We start from the raw sequence: 23,812 nt of genomic DNA on the forward strand, positions 1-23,812 counted from the left end.
GTGTGGATGCACGGAGGGCAGGTGAGGTGGCTTTATGGGACAAGCGACCAAGACATACAGACGTGCCCTCTGCATGGCATCAGTGTGAGAAGATTTGATTTTCCACTTTACAGTATGTATGAACAGGATTACAGAACTGGAAGTGTTCAGCTTACTGACTGGGAATGCTTCCCAAATAGATTAAAATTTTAAATCCTCCTGGTTACACATGAACTCTACAGTATATCTGATTTAATTCATTCATGGCTTGAAATAATCACCCAAACCCACAACTGAGCTGTCATTGTCCAACTCATTCACAAACCTAGTTATACCTGTTTGAGAACTAACTTGAACTATAATACTTCATAATTTCAACGGAATAGGCCAACTCCACAAAGACATCTTGCTACTCAAACTAGGACTTTACCTAAATAACAGAGTACCTTAGTTGTCAGTTAACTTTATTAAGCACCAAAGTTCTGCCTTCTGAGTGTGTCAGTCCTGTTGGCATGGCACATACCAGGAGTTTCTCCCAGTGGGTACAATCTATGATAAAACACTGGAAGAATACCTAACACCCACATACAGATCTATCCCCAAGGCTAAGAGCAGCAACAGTCATCTGTTCTCCAAAACACAAGAGGAAGCATCAATCCATTTTGCACTCAGTAACCCAAGAGTACTCATTCACTAAAGAATGAGAACCAGGGCTGTTTTTTGCCTGGGAAAATTAAAATGCAGGTCTCCTACAGCAGTAATTTTAATCACTAGTCTCCCAGGTACTTTCAGATGAGGAAATGATGCATAGCCAGCCCAGCCTGACATAGCTGAACCATTTTGACTGTAACAATAAGAGTCTACTACTTGAATTATTTCACCCAATGACTGTCCTTGCAGCAAGTGGTTCCTGGCATCGGGTGAGAACCCTGGCCATTAGTCAAGAGCCATCCGCATGTGGCATTCCCTCTCAGATGCAATGAGTATTCATTTCAAGCAGAGGAAACAAGCTCCAAATGCAGATCCTTTAGCTGAAAGAGCCTGTTGCCTGTAAGTTAAAGGCAACAAATGTAGGAAAGTAAACTGTCTGTTGAACAAGAATTGTTCACTAAACAAAGCAAACAACATTCTGAGTTCATGCTCTCCTGAGTACTGTCATGTTTCTTTCTAGGCACACCTAGAAAGAAAAATCTAGTTGCCTTCAGAATTAGGCAGTAAGTCTTTTTACGAGGATTACGAATTGGATGAATGTGATTCTGCAATCATCACATGTAAAACAAATTACTTAGTAAATCTGCATCGTATTTAGATACACCAAGTACTACAGATTCTTCTTTTTCCCAGACATCATCTATACAAAGAATAAAAAAAATAAAAATACTAAAAGTATTCTAAAAACCCTGAAGAATCATAATAATAATAATAAAAGGCTACAGCTAGAAGACCACAGCATTCACTAGCAAGCACAGGAAACAAGCAAGTAATAAGAAAACTGAATCCCCAAATATACTGAACACATCAACCTATTTAAGAACAGGAATTCAGATTTAAAAATCAGCACAAGCAACACAGCAGTACTTTAACACTTACAGATTAGATTGCAATACCTAAGCAGTCTGTGAGCATTAACTTCTCCCGTAGCAAAATAAACCTGGAAAATATCCAGAGGTTGTGCATAGACACTAAAGGTCACAGTGGGAAAGGTAAATGAAGCCTGATCAAATGCACACAGGAACAGCAGCAACAGGAACTGCTTCAGATATTCAGGGAAAAAACTCAGGGAGAAAAGAGATTTTGAAAGTTAAGCCTGTAAATGGAAACAGAGGCAGAGAAAGTAATTTTGGAGCACAAGAGTCAAGCAGTTGGCTATTTTGATTACGCATTTCTAGTGCATATTCTCCAAGAAGAATAAGCCAATGTGAACAAGATGTTATATCTCAACAGAGACGTCAGTGATCTTTAATTATATGTCAAGGTTAAAAAAAAAAAAAAAAAAAATCTCCTTAGGCATAACATTTTAGAAAATATAGAAGAATGGAGGTGAATAATACATCTGTCACCCCAGAAGCAAAATCTAATGAAAACTGGGATAAGGATCACTGAGATATTACTACTAACAGCAATGCCCTCCACTTTGTAAGGTTATTCAATTCAGTTATTCTCTGAACAAATAAACTGTTTGTCTCAAATTATCTGAAAATGTTGCTCTTGTTCCCTAGTATCATGACACAGTAATCACAAAATAATGAAACACAAAGGGCAATTATCACATCTAATTTACTGGGCACTATAAATTAGAGGCCTAAAACCAGTCTGTAATGTTCTGCATAGTTTAGAAAACGAGGAAGATACCTTAGCTCCAGCCATTTGCTGTTTACACTCTCTCATTTTTTCAGACTCTGAAGTCTGATGCACCTAAACTGTAGCGATGAGCCAAAAATCATTCCTCCAGCTAGTACTTGCATTTGTTTTTCATATTGGATAACAGCAAACCAGTGTTTACTTAGAAAGGTTGATTGAAGCGTTATCTGAATTGTAAATCCTCAAGTTTTCTAATATCAATATGGAGTTGCCGTTTTATTTTACTGGAATCCTATAGCTGTTCTGACTGCCAACACACTATTTTAGAGTCAGAAGTGATGAAACTAGAAATGCCAAGATGAAATAGGATAGGACAAAACAGTTATTAATGTAAATTGTCCAGAACGCTTATAAAAGTAACACAAGGTATCACTGACCATAAATTTGTGCTTAACCTTCTCTCCTAAACTACAACAAAGTTTAAAAACTTTAAGGGTGGGGTGGAAATAAGGAAATTCAGCACATTATTCACCATCAAGGAAAGGGGAAAAAAAAAAGAAAAAGAAAAAGAAAAAAGAGCTTATTTTATCTTCTGATTATTTTTACTACACTCTCCTTTCCCCTCTGAAATCCAGTCTTTGTTACTGACACTTGCATGTCAGTAATAAAACATCTATGAGTGTGGATGTGTAAATACATTTTGAACATTTAAAATCTGAGTCTCCCAAAACTGAATCAAGCACATGCAGTGAAATCAGCAGTAATACTAATTTACTAAATACAAGACAGAAATAAGTGTTAATGTATGCTTCTTTTCTATGTACACAAATAGAATTCTCTTACCTTTTGTTGGACTCTGGTTCTGATCTATAAATCCTTTCAAGTCTCCATTTGTGGAAGTCACACCAACCTGAACAAAACATTTTTTAAGTCTTAAAATATAATAAACCTTTCTGTGTTTTCTAGTATGCAACTAACAGTATTATAAAAGTAATCTGTCCTGTATTTCTGAAACATCATAATTCTATGGATAGCAGAGTCTAACAAGAGCATGAGACTCAAAACAAAGGATCAAAGCCATTTACTGTGTATATATGAAGACAAATTAATTCTAGCTAAGTTCTTACCTAAAAAACCCCTAAATATTCTGATACTGTACTATACATACATGACCCAAGCAGCACATTCTGGCTATTATGGTGTAAGTCACTGTGCCCTCCAAGACAGAGCAGCTGCCACCAGTAGCAATACAGCAGAAATCTGCCTGATGTCTAGTATTCTAGTACTAAGCTGCACAGTCTACAGGTCTGAGACAACATGACAACTGATGCATTTTAAATACAATCCCCTAGTCTTCAGAGATAAACTGATTTACCCTGAGGGTAAGTTACAAGAGACATAGGGAACTTTAAGATCCCTATACATACGCAGAATGGTGCATTTCTGATTTTGACATGTACGCACATCATAGAAATGCAGTTTGTATAGAACAACACAAGTTCACTGTTCCTGGATGAGGGAGTGAAGAACTGGAAAGTCCCTCAGATCCCAGCTAACAAGGCACAGGCCCAGCAGCAAGTAATGGTAAGGCATTCTGCAGTTTCAGAGCATCATGCTTGCACCACCTTAATAACCTCCATTCAACAGAGCATTTTGTTTTGGTTCCCAGCCAGAAGCTGTGATAAGTACCAAGGGACTGAGCCCCATTGGAGCAGTAGACAAACTATATTATTACAAAATATCTTTTTAAAATATAACAAAATCTGAGTACTTCTGTAAATAATTGGGACAAAGGGTTCAGGTATCCAAGTTAAGAAAAACCAATCATACAATCAAAGATCAAATATTTGCTTTGTTTTACAATGTAATAATAATGGAACATACGCTAGGGCCACTCATAGAATTTTAATAATTTCAAATCAGAGAATCATTTAATTGCAGGCAAATTAAACAGTAGTAACATAACTCTAAAATAAATTATGCAAGAACAAAAAATACCTACTACAAGCATTCAGCACACAGTTCTGCTACACACACTTATAGTCAGCAAGTCATTTTTGAAGAAGAAACTCTGCACACAGCATTGTGTGACGCTTTTGAAACTACTTCTATTAAGACACTTTCACCACCAGGAGCAACGTACAAACATTAACTGTTGCTGCACTACGCTGATCGTAACATTCTGCCTAATGAGCTAAGTTATGCGCTTCTGTAAACAAGCCCTTAGAGCTGCTCAGTACAGTTCATCAATTTATCTTTAATGTTGTCTGTGTCAGACTTGTTCTTTCCTGTCACACCCAACTAGACAGTCACATACTATTTCCAACAGGCAACCAAGTGCTTTCGTAGTTGCAGACTATGGTATCACCAGAAGTTGCTTTTGAAACAGAACAAGTCTGTCTCATTCTTTCCTCTCAATTTTCCCTTTTGTCTCCCACCAGGTGGCAGCGGTGCAGAGGCAATGCAGCAAGGCTGGGAAGGATGTGAACATGAACGACTGGATTTGAGCAGAGGAAAGAGGAGGACCACCTGAAAACAAATGCAGAACGTCTTCTATCGCATTTTGGTAGCTGGTCCATACAGATGACAGCAGCATTCTGGTATCCTCCCCCCCGGGTGCTTGGGTGGCAGGAAAAGCTCACATAGTAAGAAGTCACTGTGATTCCTTACACTGAAAATGTATTCTTGAGGAGATCTTTAAAACAGATCTTGGAAAGGTTAGTAAATTACATAGCATATGGCATTGAAAGGGCATTACGACTGCAAAGCCAAGATGAAGAGCCAGCACTCTTGGATCATACTGCTGCTGCCTTTGCACAATAAATAACAGTATCAGCTTTTCCCTAGGACCCCTGCCTCTGCAAGAAACAGAACACCACAAATAGAAGATTTTAATTCAGAGAAGGAAAAGGGGAGCCACATGGATAAAGTGTGTATGTACATATAAAGGGCCTTAACCCATTCCAAGAGAAAGGATAAGAATTACTATTCCCATGAACATCTTCAAAGACAGTACTACCATTAGTTCACAATTGAACCTTCAGCTCTAGATTTACAACTGTACTTTTCCCTACTGATTCATATTGGTGCTTCAGTTAAACACTAGAGATTATACACTTATGCACTGTCAGCCCAAGATAACTCTCCAGCTGTGACAAAAATTCAAACATCTACATTTAATTCTCTGAAAGATTTTTTAACTGATTCGATATTTAAGGAAATGTACCAAAGTACTTGAATTCTGTTTTTTTGTATCTTGTGCTTCAGTGATCTAAATGATACAAAATTACAGAAGAATTTTAGTTTGCATAGTACTATATATTTTCATGATGATAGTCCTAGTAACACATTTTATAAAGCGCATCCAATTAACAGCAGCACTTCTCTCAATTTTATAATCTTAATATCTACGTTTAGAAGAGCTTGAAAACAAACTTGAATTTCATGAGAACTTAAATGAGCAATGTGGCAGATTTAAAGGAATTTGTTTCTTTTACAGAAGAGTTATCATAACTAAGCCTTCAGAAGCAGCAAAGTGTGACACAGTATTACAATCCTGCAGCAGAACAAGAACTTTATGGGATTCCATTTTGATGTTAGAGATGTCCCAGCCTATGTTGCTATCTGGAGTCTGTACCATCCACTACTTTTGGGAATCTTGTCATTTAACCACTCTTAAGCTGAAAACAGTAAGCAAGCCAACACTTACATAGGTTCATTTATTACTTTTCGTACAGCTCAGATGTTATTTCTGCTTTGTAACACTGCCCCAGACTGTCTGCATTACTGGGCATGGCAGGAGCTGGGCTCCTGCTTCTGTCCACCTACAGCAAGATGAATCCAGCCATGAGGTAAGATGAAGCAGGCACTTGGCAGGCTTTTGCATCCTATTAAATATTTTCAGTAGGTTTTTTTCCCCTTTCCTAGTAGGTGACTAAGAAGTTTCCAAATGGGGTGTGGTGAAAGAAAAAAAAGAATCACAACCAGGAATGGAGCAAACTCTCACGAGCTGCTCTTGTAGCTTATCAGCCTTCTGCTTGACATACTGTTCAGGTAGCAAGGCTCCGCCTGTAATCCTTCCCTTTCCTTACAGAAAGTAACTTTCTCATTAACCTGAAGTTTTTGTTCTTTCTGTCCTAGAATTAATCTAGATTATAACCTGTAGAAGTTGTGAATTAGTAGGGAATCCACTAACTGGCTGTTTTCTTACATCTGTAATCCCTAACAGACTTATTTGTAGACATAATTGTAGTAGTACTGCTTATAGAAACAACTCAGGTAGGACCCAAAGAGGGTGCTCTCACTGTAATCTAAAAGAAACCTGCATGGACTATCAATGCAGTACAACTAGTGTCCTTTACACAGTTTTTGAAGAGTTTCTTCTGTAAAACAGGTGTCTTGTTTAAGGCCCTCTTGACCAACTTCAGCAGTTCAACTATTGACATGTGAAAGGACAACTATTATAGCCATTTAACTGACCTCATCTATAACAAGAAAACCACTCTCTTGAGAAGCAGTGACAAATAACTTTACAAGCATACGTATATAAATTCAGATCAGACAACCAAAATTAAGCCTTATTCAAATAATCTGAGTCACATTATTTATTTTGTTCTAAAAAATAAGTTTATCATGAATATTTGCTCATTTTTTCCACAATTTCTCATTACTGTTTTAGTGCCTTCTTATCTGAAGGACAGAAGGGAATTGAAGTACAAAACAGGCAAGAAAAAAGCATTTTATGATATAAGCAAAGAATAAAATAACCCATTACGGCAGGGCGATTTAAATTACATCTGGGTTCAATGTGTATGGCCAGCACGTAAACATTTCGTCTACAGGAGAATCTGTAACTTTTATTCATCCTTTTATTATTCACAGCTGTTCTGGTTGGATTTGTTTCCTAAGGAAGGTCAAATTACCCATAAGCGGTGTTCCACAAGCAGATACTACAAACTGTCCTGTATTTAGAGCAGTGAGCCCAGTCTTGGTAATTCTCCCATCACGTACTCAAAATGTTAGCACGGAAAACTAGTGATGGGGAACGTTATTCATCTTACATACACATTCAACCTATGGAGACAGCTTGCCATGTGCTTGAAGCGCAAGCTTCCTTGAAGGCAAGGTTGCTCAACACAGCTTATGCATGTGAGATGCAAAGACATCTTAGCCTAAGCTCACTGCATTTTGCTCTTGAGATGCATTAGGAGAACAAACACCCCTATGCTACTGTGGCCCAGTTGAGAGGTACTAATTTAAGAACATAAGAGGTGACAGCTTCACAATGTGTACATGCTTGAGTAAAGATACCGACCTTTAAGAACTTCCCAGATGTCCAAATGCCAGTACTTTAAAATTCCCTTTCCTTGATGCTTCGACAGGAACAAAAAAAGATGGAAATGCTTCTGCAGAGCTTTCTCCCTCAACTAACTCAGACAGCAGAACAGACAAACACTAACCTTCCACTTGAAATGGGTTGCAGGCTGCAGAAACCCACAGACATGCTAAACCCCGGAACTCTACAAATTCAGAAGCATTCTTGGGACTTCTAACAGCAACAGAGAACACTATTGGCCTGAGTGTGCAGTTCTGAGTAACCAAGGTGGGGGAATCCTGAAGAAGTGCTATAAATGAGGACAGAAGGAATACGACCACCCTTGTTTTTACACTTTGCAAATCCTCTAAACAGGTATGCTTAACGTGAAAACTGAAAACAATGCGAGTTCTACTTTCATCTGCATCACATTAACTGATTTTTTTTAATAAACCCATAAAAGCTAGCTAAATAACTAAGTTTGCATAGTTTAATATGCAAAATGTCAAAGTATACATATGAATAAAAATACTTATTCTGTAAAGTAACTATAACCTTGTGTTAAAGTAAACAACAGCAAAACCATATTTCTATATTCAGCACAAGAGTAGGTTGCCCAGACTGAATGTCTCATGTCTGTCCTTGGCGGTTTTCAAAACGCAAAGCCCTGAGCGGTCCTCGACAAAGCACCAAGCAGCTGGGTTCTGAACTGAAGTGTCAAAGAGCTTTACACAAAGCACCATAGTCGATGGCCTTCCGAGATCCCTTCCAACCTATGTCACTCTGACTCTATCACACGACACTCCATGGATTTTATCGGCTTTGGTATTTATCCTTTGACTGCATTGAACAAAAGGTCAAAACAAAAAAAGATTTGGATTTGTGCAGCTGTTCCACATACATCAGTAGAATTACGTATTTATATGACAGTTGAATATGGCCTATGAAATAAGCAAGTCAAAAGGCTTTGCACATACACACCAATTTATTTTCTGGCTTGGTCAGCTCAAATCAAACATTTAGACATAAGACATCCAAACCCCTTACCTGAAACTACACACCAAATGAAACTATTAATAAAGCCAGCAGAAATTTCTAAGACTTGAGAATTAATTTAACCAAACTATGCCCTTGTCAACAATTCAACCAAATATGCAAAAAAGCTTTTGCAGTTACTGAACAGAGTGCCATCCTATGGTTACCTGCACTTTACGGTGGGGTATTTCTTTAATCATGTTGTGTTCAGATTTAATTAGACTGCAGGATGCTCTATCAAAGGCAGTCAACAGGTAAATTGCCCAAGACTCAAAGTCATACTCAACTCAGTGACTGCAAAGCTTAATCAGAACTGTTCTCTATATAAATTGTGTACCTCAGGAAGCACAGCTAATTAGGCAGAAAATTAAGGTCAGGATGTTAGACATTTCATAAGCTTCCTCAGAACTCAGGACTGGGGAATCAAATATAGAGCCTCTAGACACCATAGTACAGGCTTGTTAATGCAGCAGATGAAGAAACAGGAAGGCCCTTAGTCTTGTAGGCACCAAGTGTGCACCAACATTAGTAAAGAAATACACGATCTTTCTGTTCCTTCTCAAGTTTTTAGACTTGGACTCGGTAGGATTTTGCTCTGGTGCAAACGTGAGGTGCTTCAACAAAATGCAAAGCTCTCTAATAACTCTAGAGCAATGTTAGAGTAATCATAGAGTATCTCGAGTTAGAAGGGACCAGTAAGGATCAATAAGGAAATGGTGTAAAGCATTGCCCCAGTTATCAGCTTGACCTATAGCTGAGTAAACTCCACATCCCTTAACAGCTTCTAACCAGTTTAAATTTATCAAAATACTGCAGAAGATGATGGGGTACACATTTGTGGCATGCAAAAATCAGACAAGATTTTTTAATTTGAAGGTCTTCATGTTTGATTTCTTGTGTGGACAAATACAAGAAATAAAACACAAAGCCCTTCAAATTCTGAAAGCCAGAAGCGGCTGGCAGCATGCCAAGATAAAATGCAATTTATGTTGTAAAATTATACTTACATTTTTTGCCGTCATGTCAGACAGTATTGCTTTATATTCCGTAAAACCATAAGATATCCCTTTTCATCATCACAGAATCTTTAAAATGTACATCCTGTAAGAAAGGTAATAAAATATCTTAGTGAAAATATATTTTCAGCTCCCTCTCTAGCTGAAACCCTGCATCTCCAGAGGATACTCTGCACAGATACTAAAAATGTACATTGCTTGGAATAGGCAGAGATGTAATCTTATATATAAAAGCCCAACTTACCTAGAGGCCTAACTATATTAACATGCTAGGAAAGCATGTCATACCATTACTAAAGTCTTATAATTAAAACCATGCAATTGTTTGCATCTAATGCAGATTAGCTCTAAAAACTGGAAGAGAATGAATGCTCTCCATCATGTCTTCAGCTTCCAACAACAGAAAGATTCTAATTCCATCACTGTGGACATCCAAGATCTTGATAAAAAATAGGATATACTTATATATACACACAGCAAACACTAAGTATTTTTAGGAAACATCCAAGAGAAAACATTTCGGTTCAAACTCATCTTAATATTTTCAGGCTTTTTTATTAGACCTATGTAATTAGAATTATAGTATTAGAATTCCAGGAAAAGACAAACATTTTGGTATACTGAAAAATACTTCAAGTAACATCTTTTGTAAAATCAAAGCTTCCAGAAATCAAAGCTTTCTTACAGAAAACCAGAAGAAAAGAATTTACAAATCAATGCTGGGAGCACAAACTATTTTAAAGATAGAATTAACTTGACAAAGCATTTTAAAGTACTTTGAAAGTACCTTTAAAGTACTAGTTGCTGTTTAAAAAAAAAAAAAAAAAAAAAAAAAAAAAAGGGACTACAAAAGACATCTGAATTGCATTTGAAAGTGTAAACAATTCTCCCTGTCTTACACATCCAAGTGTAGAATCAATTCAGCAAGATCTTTTGGAAGATGCCTGAACTAGTTACAAAAAATGAGTCACAACCATTTACAGCAGAAGTCACCAGCTACAAAAGCAGGGTGCAAATCGCTATTTCTTCTGTATTTTAACCTACACAAAGTTTGAGATTTGGGCAGTATCTTCACCTCCCTTCTAGAAAATTGCCAGAAACTGTTTAAGTAGAGTGCATAGCTAATGGGGAACTGTGCCACCACTGCACTAGTGGTTTTGAACAATCCAGAAGAATTTTAAATTCTAGGATGTTTCTATAGATTTCTTGATTTAATCAGACAACATATTAATTAAACTGGTATTAAGAGTTACTAGAAAAACATTTTATTCTGTTTAGAGGTATGCTCCATTTCTTGTCGAGTGAGTTGTATTTATCTTCCTTCGCGCCTCAATTTATTGCAGCCACTACTAAGCAGTTACTCCAGCATGTGACCACCACACAATTCTGCCTACTAAGACATTCTCCCATGAAAACCTGTAAGTTTTAGTTTCATAACAGAACACCCAAGAAAATAAGAAGCATTTTTTTTCTGCCTTCAGAGAGGACACTACAAAGAGGTATCTATTCACACCCTGAGTAAAGAGTCTACTCGATCTGTGTAGCAATCCCAAAACCTGAAGAAGAGCCACAGAAAAGCCATAAAGCTACGGTGGTCATGGCAAAGAGCAAATACTGAATCCTTGCACTGCATCTGAAAACTGTGTGCCTTTTCTTTTCCCACCTTCCTCCTCCTTCCATACAAACTCTTCAAATACATCATCTGGAGTTCTGGCAAAAAGCCATGATGCAGTTTGACCTCCCTCTCTTGCTTTAAGAGGCTTTACAAGTAATTTACTCAAATAAAACATAGTTAAGAACACACTTGCTGAGCAGTTTTAACCCGTTTACAGATAAGCAAACTAGTTTCATCTTTGACAGGTTATTTGCTGTCAAGCTTAGTGATCCAGAAGGTATTGTCCAGAAACTATTACAGTCCTTTGCCACAATGCTCTTTAGCCAATACGAACAGTTGGTATTCTTCCAGCTTTATGAACACATTTTGTCAAGCTTGAGAAGCCAGACTTTGTGACCCCACCATCTGCCATGACCTCTTGTCAGGTTCAGACAAAAGAACTTACACAGATGGCCTCAAAATGGAGATTCTCTTCACTCCCAATTGCTGTTTCTCAGCTTGCACCACACAGATAGAGAAACATAAACCTCAACCTTTTTGTTCTTTAGCCGGTTTCTACTGAAATGGAGCTGCATAAAGGCATGTTTAGAGCCCAAAGCACATGAGAAACAAAGATTGCTTCATTTGAACTAAGGTGGTCCCTTCATAATCTAAGCCTTGCTTTATAATCCACTCCCATAATTTTGCCTTTTGGTCAAATATCACAAACTACAGTGAGCCAACTGAATTGTCTGACTTGGTAAATTTTGAGTTGTAGTTTCTTCTATAACATACGTTGCCTAATCACTTATGCCAATGACGTTAAAAAGCCAGTTTATGCATCAAATTTACAAACGCCCAGATAATCAAGCTTTAGTTACAACAAACCATCTAAAGTACAAGAGTGTTTACCTGTACCTATTCTCATTGCAAGTTAAAAGACGGATCTATTCTGAAATTTCAGTGATACTGAAGCTGAATCCCAGTACAAGAACCAATGCAAAACAGAAAACAGTTATCTGCAAAAGAGTATTATTTCCATGGTACAAAGTCTTATTTTTAAATTATTCCTTGAAGATACAGATACTGGCTAAAACCCAATAGTAGAAAAGAATAAAGCCCTGTACCGTAACAATCCTATTTTCTGTCCTTAAAATTAAGCTTTACCAAACTTTTCCTGTCTTTCTTTAGTTTTCTCAAATTCTTATCAGTACTTCACATATCACACCACACACAGATTCTGCCCAGCCCCAGAGGCCACTTCCACTTCACAACAGAAATTGTCATTTATGTAAGTATTACATCAGTATTAAACATCTATAAATTAAGACAACTACTGGACAGTTACCTAAATTGTTATGATGAAAAGTCATCATGGAACACGGAAAAATAACACAGATATATTTTAGTACACTAGAATTACTCTTATCATCACTGAGGGGTGTTTTCATTTACTTGATCGAGAGTATTGCAAAGTGAAAGTTATTGCAAGTAACTGTGCCACCTAAGAGGAAAGAAAGAGTCATCGGTTTCAAGGAAAAGAAACCTGATTAATGCCAGCCTTTCCACTAGTAATTAGTTTCTGTTCTTCATACCCCCCTCCACAGTACTAACTTTCAAGCTACGGTACTACAAAGCTGACTTCAGAAGACAGCAGTAACAAAAAGATTCCTTATTAATCAGTGCAAGCTCAGTTTTAAACCATTAATTTATGCACAGCATCTACATGGATTAGACCACCTGTTACACATATGTTGCTTCATTGTCTCAGTTTTCAGACCAGTCAATTTCAGAATTATGAAGTACTTCTCGGAAATCCGCCTGCTCTCAGAAGTGTTTCCCCATCTTTTTCCTAAAATACATTTCAATATCCAACCCCTTTTTGAAGCAATTGAGATAAAAACATAATTTTAGTGCAAATATATGTATGTGCTAGTAAGACTAATTTCTTGGTACCCTGAGAAACAGAAATACAACTTTGTCATCAAATTTCAGAAATTTAAATTACAGATTCTGCATTTTTGTAAGAAGACTCCATTGATTTGTCAAGTGTCTTTCCAGAGTCCTCTTCAGATGACTTATTTCCAGTTTTATATTTCATTTATGTAGGCAAGAAATAAGCTTGGCCTGCAAACTGCAAAAGACGGGAATACCCACGTCCATATAACATCCAGCTTGTCACTTAATGAAGAACTCCCAAAAGCCAACCAAGGAATGCATTCAACAAGTCACACACGCAGAGTGGGAAATAAGTCACCATCTTTAGTTATCACACATTAATTGTTATCCTGAAAATAATATTTAAAAGTAGCTCTTAGGAAACATTTGAAAGGAACCCCCACCACGATGCATTTGATGGAGGTCTTGGAGGTACTACAACTTGTTTTTCCAGCCTTTACTGTGAGCAACTGTAGGCCTTCAAAAAAGCTCTAGTAGATAACAAACAAGGTGATTAGAGAGACTGAACAGAGGAAAACTAAGTGACTTGACTCCTAAATGATATGAGGAGTTTTTAACAAAATAAAAGTACATGAAAAGAGTAGCGAGTTTAAAAGCTTCGCTGTTTAATCCTTTTCATGTGACTCGAAAGACTGCAACCTGTGAATCCAAAATACAGAAGGCTTCACTACTATATGACACAAAACCAAAATGAGCATGACTGCTTTGAACTAAGATGCAAACAAAGTATGTAACTAACCTAATTTGAAAGTGAAGATCTTATCTTGTAGTTCAGAGGAACCAGCTGACACACAAGAACTCAGAAGGAACAAAATCAGCCACCTACAGTTGACCAGGTTCTCCTGAGTTGCGTTGATTGAGCAAAATGCCAGTGTATCATCAGACCAAATTAACTGACAACTCCTGGCAACAGTAGTAATTATGACTCACGTTTACACAGTACAAAGAACCTGGAAAAACAGACAAGGCCTAAACGCAAGTTCAGTTTGTGTTAAACTGTAGTACTTAAGCTACATAATGAACAACCAACATGACAATGTTTACTGCAGTTTGCTAAAAGCATGTCAGGGGAAATGTCCCTTTAAGAACCTCATGCAGCATGTACTGAGGCAACAAATGCATCAGATTCCTTTCAATACTCTAAGACTTGATCTCAAATGCTACCTCCCCATTACTCTCGCTCACTACATTTACTCTCACTATTGTACATATTATAACATGACTAGCAAAAGCACTCTTGATGGAGCCTACTGAATGTCTTGAATCCAAGGGATGAAAACACGTATGTGGATGTACAAGTGACAAGAACAGACAACACAGAAATGATATCCAAAACTGTAATCAAACTCTCCCCTAGATGAAAGTGCCCAAAGTCTCCATGGACTTAACTGCACTGCTGAGCCTCTGCTGCTTGTGCAGTCCTGCGAGGGCTGAAACCCAAACCCCATCGACCTGGAACTAGATATTCCTTCCCTCAAGGGACTCAGTTTCTTAGGCATGTTCTTAGACACACCCAGTATCATGCAAGTATTGGTAGTAAACTGTATGTCTAAGAATAGGAGCAGCACTTGTGGCTTATTTCAAAAGCAATGAGGTGAAGCATGTCCCTTATTGCTCAAATAAAGAGGACATTACATTAAACATGTGGAATAATTCCCAAGTACCTGAACCTTTGAAGGCTCTTTTAATTCCCCAAACCAGCTTACTGTCATTCAAGATAAAGTACATAGGGCTTGACATCAGAACAGCAAATAACATTCATGCAGCACTTAAAGTAAGATGCTCTAAAATTTCTTTTGGAGTCTTACAGACAACTTACTTTTATCAGCACAGGTACACACAGATACGTGTGGAATTAAGAGAAATTTAGCTACAGTTCTTTTAAGCAGACAACCTGTTCTATAAGCTCATCTTTTGTTCTCTAACTAGGTTTCTAGCTGAGGGTTTTTTCCATAGCTGACTGCTACACAGGACACAACATTTGGGAGTCTACTGCTTCAGTGGAAAGAGGCAGGTACAACTTCCTTTAAGAGTAGAGCACACTGTGTTCTCACAAACATATTTTTGCCTTAGACATTTCATTTTAGCAATGGATTAACATTTGAAAAAAATTTAGCGATCTATACGAATGATGGTAAAGTATCTCGGTAAGACAGTTTTGTGCATTGCCAATATTACATTAGCTCCTCTTTCAATTAAGCTCAGCCAAAAAGAGCATCTTTTTGACTACTGAGACTTCAAACAAACCTCTTGCTACCACCAGCTCATATACTGTACGACACATCAGAGAGTGCTCAAGATATTAATCTGGTCTTGTAATGAGTTTTAATTTTGAGATTTTAAAAATGTCCGGAGTTATCAGTACATTGACACATACATGGAGCAGTTTAACCCTCCTGTTGAGATACTTCTTTTGTTTACACCCCGCAGCTGGAAGGATCTTAACATCCAATGAACTGAAGATAATTTTACACTTGCATTTCATTAAAGATCATTGAGTTATATAGGGATAAAGAACTTGATGATAGAGAGAGACTTCGTAACTATTCCCTACATTTTCCTTATAATTTGCTAGTAGCTTTTTTCTACTTTAAAGTCATTATTAACTCTACTTTTGAATGGACTGAAGATTATGACAGTATTCACTGAAGGGTAAAGGTTACAAAAATTTTCATAGTTTAGTTGTAATTCAGTACAAAGGCAAAAACAGATTTTTTCAGTGATGCACAAGCTCTCAGGTATCAATTACAGCACACAGAATTACCTAAAGGGTAAAATTCCATGTAACAAGTCGCACCAATGTCAGATCCTACCCCTGCTATCATTGCTAAAACCGATCTTCCACTTTTTCCCCTACTTATTCCACTTTCCATTCCTTCCCCATGCTACGTGCTCCCAACAACTCTCATTTATACCTGATCCCCTCAGTGAGCCAATGTAGTTCTAATGCTGTCAGAATAGCAACAATGGGGCCGAAAGGAGGAAGAAGCTCAGGTGACCACCCAGGCCTGTGCACAGGGCAGGACTAACCCTCCAGATTTAGCGAGCTGTTTGCTCAGTTCAGTCTGGTTTGCACAACCACATCATGACACTTTCTGGGAGAAAAAAAAATAATTAAAGATAACTTATGATCTCCTGAAAATTTACTGATGGGTTGAAGTGTGACACAGGTTGGATATGCTTTGTTTGTATGAAGACTACTCCATGCTTTTGAAGGGTTCACTGGAGTGTGTGCATAAAAATCCATTAGGAAGAAGCGGGATGTTTTATCTTCAGATCACAGCTTTCCCAAGTTCTTACACAGCAAGAAGCAGGATGAATAATTTGCTTTTGACAGACAGCAGAAGCCTGCTGTCCTACAGAATCAATACATAGCTTGAAATTCTATCAGTCGTGTGAAGTTATTGATTTAAAAAAATTGTTTAAATGTATTTGCCTTTGTAAGTTGAATTTTAAATAAACTGAAGCTTACAACAATTGGACTGCATATTTAAGAGAACAGAAACATATTTCTTCTCATGTTTCTCAAGGTCAAAGGTATAACGAAAGGAAAAGTTACTTAAATCTTCCCTCACAATAAATGAAGCCTATGCACACAAAGGTTTTTTATTTCACTCTGGAGACATAAGATCACTTTCTCTTGCAGTTCCTAATCTCATTCATAATTATTGGTAATGTTACCACTGTAGTTTCTATTACAGATCAATTACAGTTATTCTGGCAATTACAACTATTGCTCAGATGGGAAAGGTTTAGTACCTGGATGACCGTTACGGTTCACAAGTGACTTTTAATATGTTAAAGCATTGGCATTCACAAGCCTTCATGTGCAAATACTGATACATTTGCTTTAAGACTTTAATCTACACAAATATCGCTATAATAGCTGCTACCAAGTTGAAGAATTCATCTATACAACTTCACTAAAAGTCCATAGCCTTAAGGCCAGTGTGTACCTGTAGCAACCTGACAATTTCATTCTGAACATATGACCTTATTTTTTCTTGATTTTTCCACTTACATCGTGGGCTGAAATTCCCAGTAACAAAACAGTGAATGAAAATGGTCACTCACATGCACAGAACATATCTGCTAACACCCACCATGGGGAAATGGATTACGAGTTCCTATCAAAGCCGCCATTTCATGCACCCTGCCAGATGATACAGTCACTGGACAGAGGTTAGTAAGGGACTCTTGAACAAAAGAACATCTGAATTGCTGCAGTTCACAACCAAGCATACCAACAAAACCAAACACTAATCTTTTTCCAGCTTAGTTTCAGTCTCTGTTGTGACAGCCAACACTAAATGTGAGCTGGCCAAAGTGTTATTTTATCACCAAGTTAGTGCTGCAAAAAAATCAAAAAAATTCTATAGGTTTCAGTAAAGACAAATATTCCCAAAGCAGCATCAATAGGCTGCGGATTTTGCAAAGTGTGTTCTGAAAGGCAAAGAGTTTCTTCAACAGTACTTAAGTGAATAGCTAGATCTAGGAGAAATTATTTCCAAACACCATCCCTTTACATTTAATTACTCTTCTGTATTTCAGTAAAAATAGGATACTCTAGAAAGCTGTGCATTTGCTACAGCTTATACTATTGCATAGATTAGGATATACTAGTATGCACATGATTAGCATATATTATATTACCATATATTATAATATATAGTAGTCTTGCAAACTGAACTATCAAAGATGTATGGTCTGATTTGCTTGGACTGATTTTTATGCTATTAATATTGGAAAGTATAAAAGTACACTAGGGGAGTTTATGAAGACCTTTACTGAAAACTATGACCACACACAGGAAATCAAAGTAGCAAAGTTTCATTTAATGAGACTATAAGAATAAGATCACTTGCTAGTGACTCGCCTTCTTGCAAAAGAGCTGTAGGCTACAAATCAAATAATGGGGCGGGGTGGGAAGAATTAATTTCATTCTAATACTGGATGTTACAAAAACATGAAGAATTGAACCGGGAAGTTGTTATAAACCTCTCACTCCCTACCACACCTGCACCTTTTTACAGTATTTCCCAGCATATACCTAGTTCTTCAGATCCCACAACAGGCATTTACACCGTCAGCTTTGACATAGTATGTGTACTATTACCACACCAAGACATTTGGATTGTTTTCCACTGAATACCTAAAATCTCATGATAAACCTGTCCAATTCTAGCGGCTTCATGGCTTTGCACACAAGAGCTCCACAAATGTATTTCCTTGCACCAGACTAGACAGTTTATTTTCCCTATTTTAAGATTCCCTGTTGATTTATTAGCATTCATGTCCTATGAATATGATTAGAAAGGTAGAGGAGGAGCTCTTAATCATTACACCAAAAAGTATAAAAAGCAAAAAAAGCAAACAATTTAAGAAATTGTTTCTTTTTGAAGACAAGCCTCAGCTATTATAAGGTAGCCTGAGCTATTTTGAGGCAGCTCATCAGAAGAAATGCAATTCCAGTAACTGAATTAGACTAGCTCTAACTAAAGAACTTGTTCTGCTCTGCGTTAGTAATATTTAAACTACTGCATCCTATCCACACAATATAGGCTGCAGCTTCCCTCTCCTAAGCATATCATATCACTATTCTTCTACTGCTTCCAGAGATTTGCACTAAACTTTCCTACAGGCACAGCAAAGAAGTCTGCACACTTAAGCCAAATAAGATAATAAATCGTTGAAGGGGATGGAAAGATGGAATTTTGGTTCCTATTTTTTTGCTAAACCTGTAACAATACTTTCAGTCAAAACTTGAAAGATCTTCACTGTGAGGGTGCTCACAACTGTCCAGGAAACATGTCCAGATGCATGAGAGGCCCCTGCAGCAGGAGCCAACTTATGCAAGAGCAGACAAAGTACTGAGATCCCTTGCAGAGCAGCACTGTGCCTTTTGCCCAGCTGATTTGTTTGGCCTACCCCCATTACACTGGATAGCTGCTGTATTGAAAATTGTACCCTAACCCTTTGTAAAGTGAGGCTGCCAGTCAGAACCCTCTGCAGCAATAAAGAGCCTTCCCATCAGTGGTGTGTGTTTTATGTAAAGTTAATTACATCAATATAGCACAAGTCAAATGGTTTGTTTTTGTTGTGTTACAAGAGCAATCTCTGTACAAAAAGGAAGTGGTTAAAAGAAAGCCCAATAATTTGACAGTGAAATAAGATCACTCAAATTCACCCATGAGACAATCTTGTTAACATTTAATAATTTTCAGGTTTTTCCTTGGTATAGGACTAAGTCATTTCACCTGTTACTCTTCTAGAGGCACCTGACTCACAACAAGGGTTTTCACAGAAGAATTTGTCCTATTTTCTCCTTATGACCACCCCCCCTGCCAAGTCTCTTCTATAATGCAGACTTCTCCTTACTCTTTTACGGTTCTTCAAAGCGCTGTAGTTAGCACCCTATGTGCTAATTTGAACAAAAGTTCCTGAAATTCAGTACAAAACATCTGAGTCCACACAGCAATGGCACAAATATGGGCTGTGAAATACAGCTCTGCATTCACTCTATAGCACTGGTCGTCTGTCATGAGTTTCTGCCCCACAGATCATACCTTTTTTTTGCAAGACAGGATATAATATCATCAAGTGAACTGAAGTTGATTTGGGAAGGGCAAAGAAATTGAGAAAAAAATATTCATTTCTTTTTGAATAGCATCAACTTACACTGGCATAAAATTATTTTTTAATCCAAGATTATAACAAGGTGCAACTAGTTACAACATCCCACAGCAACATCCAAGGTTTGCTCTGTTTTCTGTCAGCATAATTAAGCTACATCAGTGATAGAAGCTGACAAAATATAACTCTGTAGAGGCTGATTAATGAAGAGTCATGAAAATAATTGAACTGAGTTGCAAATTATAAAAATTGACCAAAGAATTCTTTACTTTGTTTTCGCATAGTATGTTAAATCACGTCAATTTAAAGTATTCACTTGCTCTGACAACTCAAAAATTTAAGGAGAAAATGAAAACCAGCGTCCTTTCTGCAGACAAAAACAGCACAAGTTCTGACACACAGCTCAGCATCATCCCTTTACTCAGCAAGGGAGCACGCTCTCAGATGCGGTTTTCTTCCACATTTCAAGGAACTTTGCTTATTCCATATTTTCCTCCTATTGTTTGTACTCTCAACCCCGAAAGACGGTGTTTATATTTGGATCCACCTCCGCCGTTCAACCCTTTACGGCCGACAGTCAGGGAAGGCCTGTAATACAACTCAAAGGGCGCAGGAAGAGGCGTCCAATTAAGTTTTGCTGTTGTTGTTGCTATGGGACTAACCCTCCCCCGACAAGAGTCGAACCCACCACGCCATGAAGTTCAACCTACGCTTGAGCTCCGCCGCTCCCTTTCTGCGCCGTAACCCCCCGGGGCTGCGCCCGGGCACCCCCCCGCCCGCCCGGCGCCCGCGCACACCCGCCGCGGCGCAGTCCCAGGCCCGCCGCCCTCAGCCGCTCCCCACAATGGAGGAGAGGTGACCCGGCGGCGCGCAGGGCGCCTGTCACCCGCCGCCCCGCGGCCGCCCGCAGGTGTCAGGCACCGGCTCGGCTCCCTCCCGGGGCGCGGGAGGCGCCCGCCCCGCGTGCGGCGCGGCGACGGGACCGAGCGCCAGACGGCTCGGGGGGAGCGGCGCCCCAGCCCGCCGCGAAGCAAGGCGCTGCCCCTCCCTCACGGTCCCCCCCTTTCCGCCCCACACCCCGCCGTGCTCCCCACTCACCCGCAGGCCCGGCAGCGGCGAGAGAAGAGCAGGAGGGGCGGCGGTGGCCCGGTCCGGGCCTAGGCGGCGGCGGTCCCCCAGCAGCAGCCGCCGCCGCGGCAGGCAGCCAGCCGCGCCGCTCCGCCCGGCCCCGCGCGCCGACGACGCCTCTCGGCCGGGCCGGCGCCGCGCACCCGCCGCTCGCGAGGAGGCCCCGCAGACGGGGGCCCACCAGGGCCAGTCCGCGAGCCGCGGCGCGAGCGCCCGCAGCGCCTCCAGCCCCGCCGCCGCTCCCCCCTCCCCCCCCACCAGCACGCCGCGCGCCCGGCCCCGCTCCGCTGCCTCGCGGCGCCGCCGCCGCGCCGTGCTCTGCCCGGGTCCCTCTCCCCCGCACAAGCTTGGCGGCGTCTGGCAACCGGGCAAGCCTATTGGCCGCCGCGCCGCGTGAGGTCGGGCGCCCTCCCCGCGCTATTGGCTCGATCCTGTGTGTGTACACACGCCGCCCGCCAATCCACGGCGCGACGGCGGGAGGGGCGGAGCGGAAGGGCGTGGCCGGCCGAGACCGGCCGAGACCCGGGGTCACCGCCTCCCCTCCCGCCTCCGGGCTGGCGGCGGGGCGGAACGGCCGGGACGGGTTCGTGGTCGCTGACAGCACCCCCCCTCCCCCCCCCCCAACCCCGGCCGCGCCCGCCCGCACCGGCGCTGCCCTCCTGAGGCGGGGCGCTGCAGGTCGGTGTGGAGTGTAAATATTTGTATTTATAGACACCGAACGGCGCCGCAGCGTCTGCAGACATCGGCCGCGCCGGGACCCGTTCCTCTTATCTTAAGGGAGGTGGCGTGGTTCGGTGCTGGGGGTGCGCAGTTGAGCCGCGCCGCGGGTTTGGCCGCCCGAGGTCCCCGGCGCGGGGAGCCCGGCTGCAGGGACGGGCCGCGCCGGTCGGGACGGTGCCCGTCCCCCCTCGGACATGGCTTCCTTGTAAACGTGCCCTGCTCCAGCTCCGCAACTTCCTTCCTGTGACACAAAGGGGCTCTGGGCAAACAAAGAGTTGGTGCTTGGGGTGGGGGGGTGGGACAGCGGCAGCCCCGGCGTTCCCGGGGAGACGGTGTGCGGATAGAGCCCGGGAAACAGAGTCCTGTCTGTAGGGGTAGGGACATGATTAAAGCTTTAAGAAGTATTTACTTTCAGCATTTCCTTTTTTAAAAAATTATTTCCACAAAGGAGGATTAAGTATTCGAGACATAGAATGGTTTGGGTTGGAAGGGACCTTAAAGCTCATCTATTTCCAACCCCCTACCACGGGCAGGGACACCTTCCACTAGACCAGGTTGCTCAAAGCCCCGTCCAACCTGGCCTTGAACACTGTGCCAGTGCCTCACCATGCTCAGAGTGAAGAATTTCTTCCTAATATCTAATCTAAACCTGCCCTTTTCTAGTTTAAAGCCATTGCCCCTTGTCCTGTCACTACGTGCCCTTGTGAAAATCCCTCTCCAGATTCCTTGTAGGCCCCTTTAGGTACTGGAAGCTGCTTTAAGGTCTCCCTGGAGCCTTGTCCAGGGTGAATAAGCCAAACGCTCTGAGCCTGTCTTCATAGGAGAGGTGCTCATATATATATGTAGGGACATACATATTCTTATAGAGAGAATGTGAACAGAGAACACTCCTGGGAGTAAATAATAAAATCAGCACTAGTTCCATTCAAAGCAACGATGCAACATTTGTTAAAGTCTTTCTCCTGCACAGCTAGGCACGCATCCAAGCATGCAGGAAACCATTTTTCTATTATGCAAATTCACCTTAATGCCACTGAACAAGCTGAACAAACCAAGGTTTATGTGGCTGCAGAAACACTATCTGTATGCCTTAGAAACCTCTAGACCATACATGTTAAAATTGCTTTTTTCTTGCTTTACAAACTCTATTCAGTGCTGTAGAGAGACGTATTTGATCCTGTCCCCTTTACTAAAAAGGGAAGAAACATCAAAAAACAGGTGTTCAGCCTGTAAAACAGAATTCTTAAAGGACTAAGGAAAACAGCAAGAACTGTATGTTTACCTCAGTGGGATAGTTCACAACTGAAAATGGAGCATGTGCCCAGGAATTTGCTGACTTTGTGGTTTTAGTTTCTTTTCATCCTCTATAAAATACTTTTATGACATGCAACAACGCCTTTATCAATATTTGCAGTGTTATGCAAGATACCTTCATGAAAGCATTAAAAATATACAACAAACTATTGTGTATTCTCTTGGAGACCCCTCTAGCAGGTACAATCACAGTAACACAAAGGCAACTGAAGTATGCCCTGGCAGAAGCACAGAAGGCATACATTGCCTTAGAAAAGGAAGCAAAACAGAAGCAAACCTGGTTGGCTGGTTTATTGCACCATTCAGTAAGTTACCCGAGCTAACAAATACTTGGAACTCAAAGCCAGTCTGGATAAAGACACTTTAATGCTTCAAATATCTCTTAGTTCATTAGTTTATTTATTTTTCTGCTAGAAACATGGATGAGCTGAGGTCAGATACTGTAACTGATTCTGAACGTGAAAAATAGGTATTTCAACTATTAAGGAGAGAAACAGAAGAAAGGTCACTGCTGTAGTTTGCTTTCAACAGCGAATTGCAGAATGAGATGACTATATATATACTATTGAGTTTGAAGCTGCTGACACGACGATATTATCGGTTTGCATGAGTATGCTACAGCTGTAAGATTCTAAACCAATACACAGTCCTTGAGAACTTACACAAATCTCAAACTTTATCCCAGAATGAGAGCTGCACTGAAAAACATCTTGGAATTGTACTTTTACACATGCTAAGGCATGGGTTTAGCAGCTACTCACAGTAAAACCTGCACTGCAGGAATTTCTCATGTTCCCTCCAGAAACTGTCAGCGGTCTC

The 23,812-nt window shown here is 40.3% G+C and overlaps 1 protein-coding gene across 5 annotated transcripts in view; it reads right to left on the reverse strand.

Annotated features, from left to right (window-relative positions):
- The window catches only part of TFDP2 (transcription factor Dp-2), a 65,940-nt gene extending 44,639 nt beyond the window's left edge, over positions 1-21,301 (reverse strand). The window contains exons 1-3 of one of the 5 annotated variants that reach the window (XM_030494493.1): positions 20,930-21,016; positions 9,637-9,730; positions 3,124-3,190 (exon numbers count right to left, since the gene is read on the reverse strand). In XM_030494493.1, the coding sequence (XP_030350353.1) occupies positions 3,124-3,190; positions 9,637-9,651 (82 nt within the window). In that variant the 5' untranslated portion in view covers positions 9,652-9,730; positions 20,930-21,016. Of the gene's footprint in view, positions 1-3,123; positions 3,191-9,636; positions 10,007-20,929 lie in introns of those variants that run through there. The other 4 variants (XM_030494498.1, XM_030494497.1, XM_030494496.1 and 1 more) reach the window with 4 other exon arrangements.
- Positions 21,302-23,812: the final 2,511 nt, after the last annotated feature.

The sequence above is a fragment of the Strigops habroptila genome, chromosome 8 (genome assembly GCF_004027225.2).
Source record: "Strigops habroptila isolate Jane chromosome 8, bStrHab1.2.pri, whole genome shotgun sequence".
NCBI classification, from domain to species: Eukaryota; Metazoa; Chordata; class Aves; order Psittaciformes; family Psittacidae; genus Strigops; species Strigops habroptila.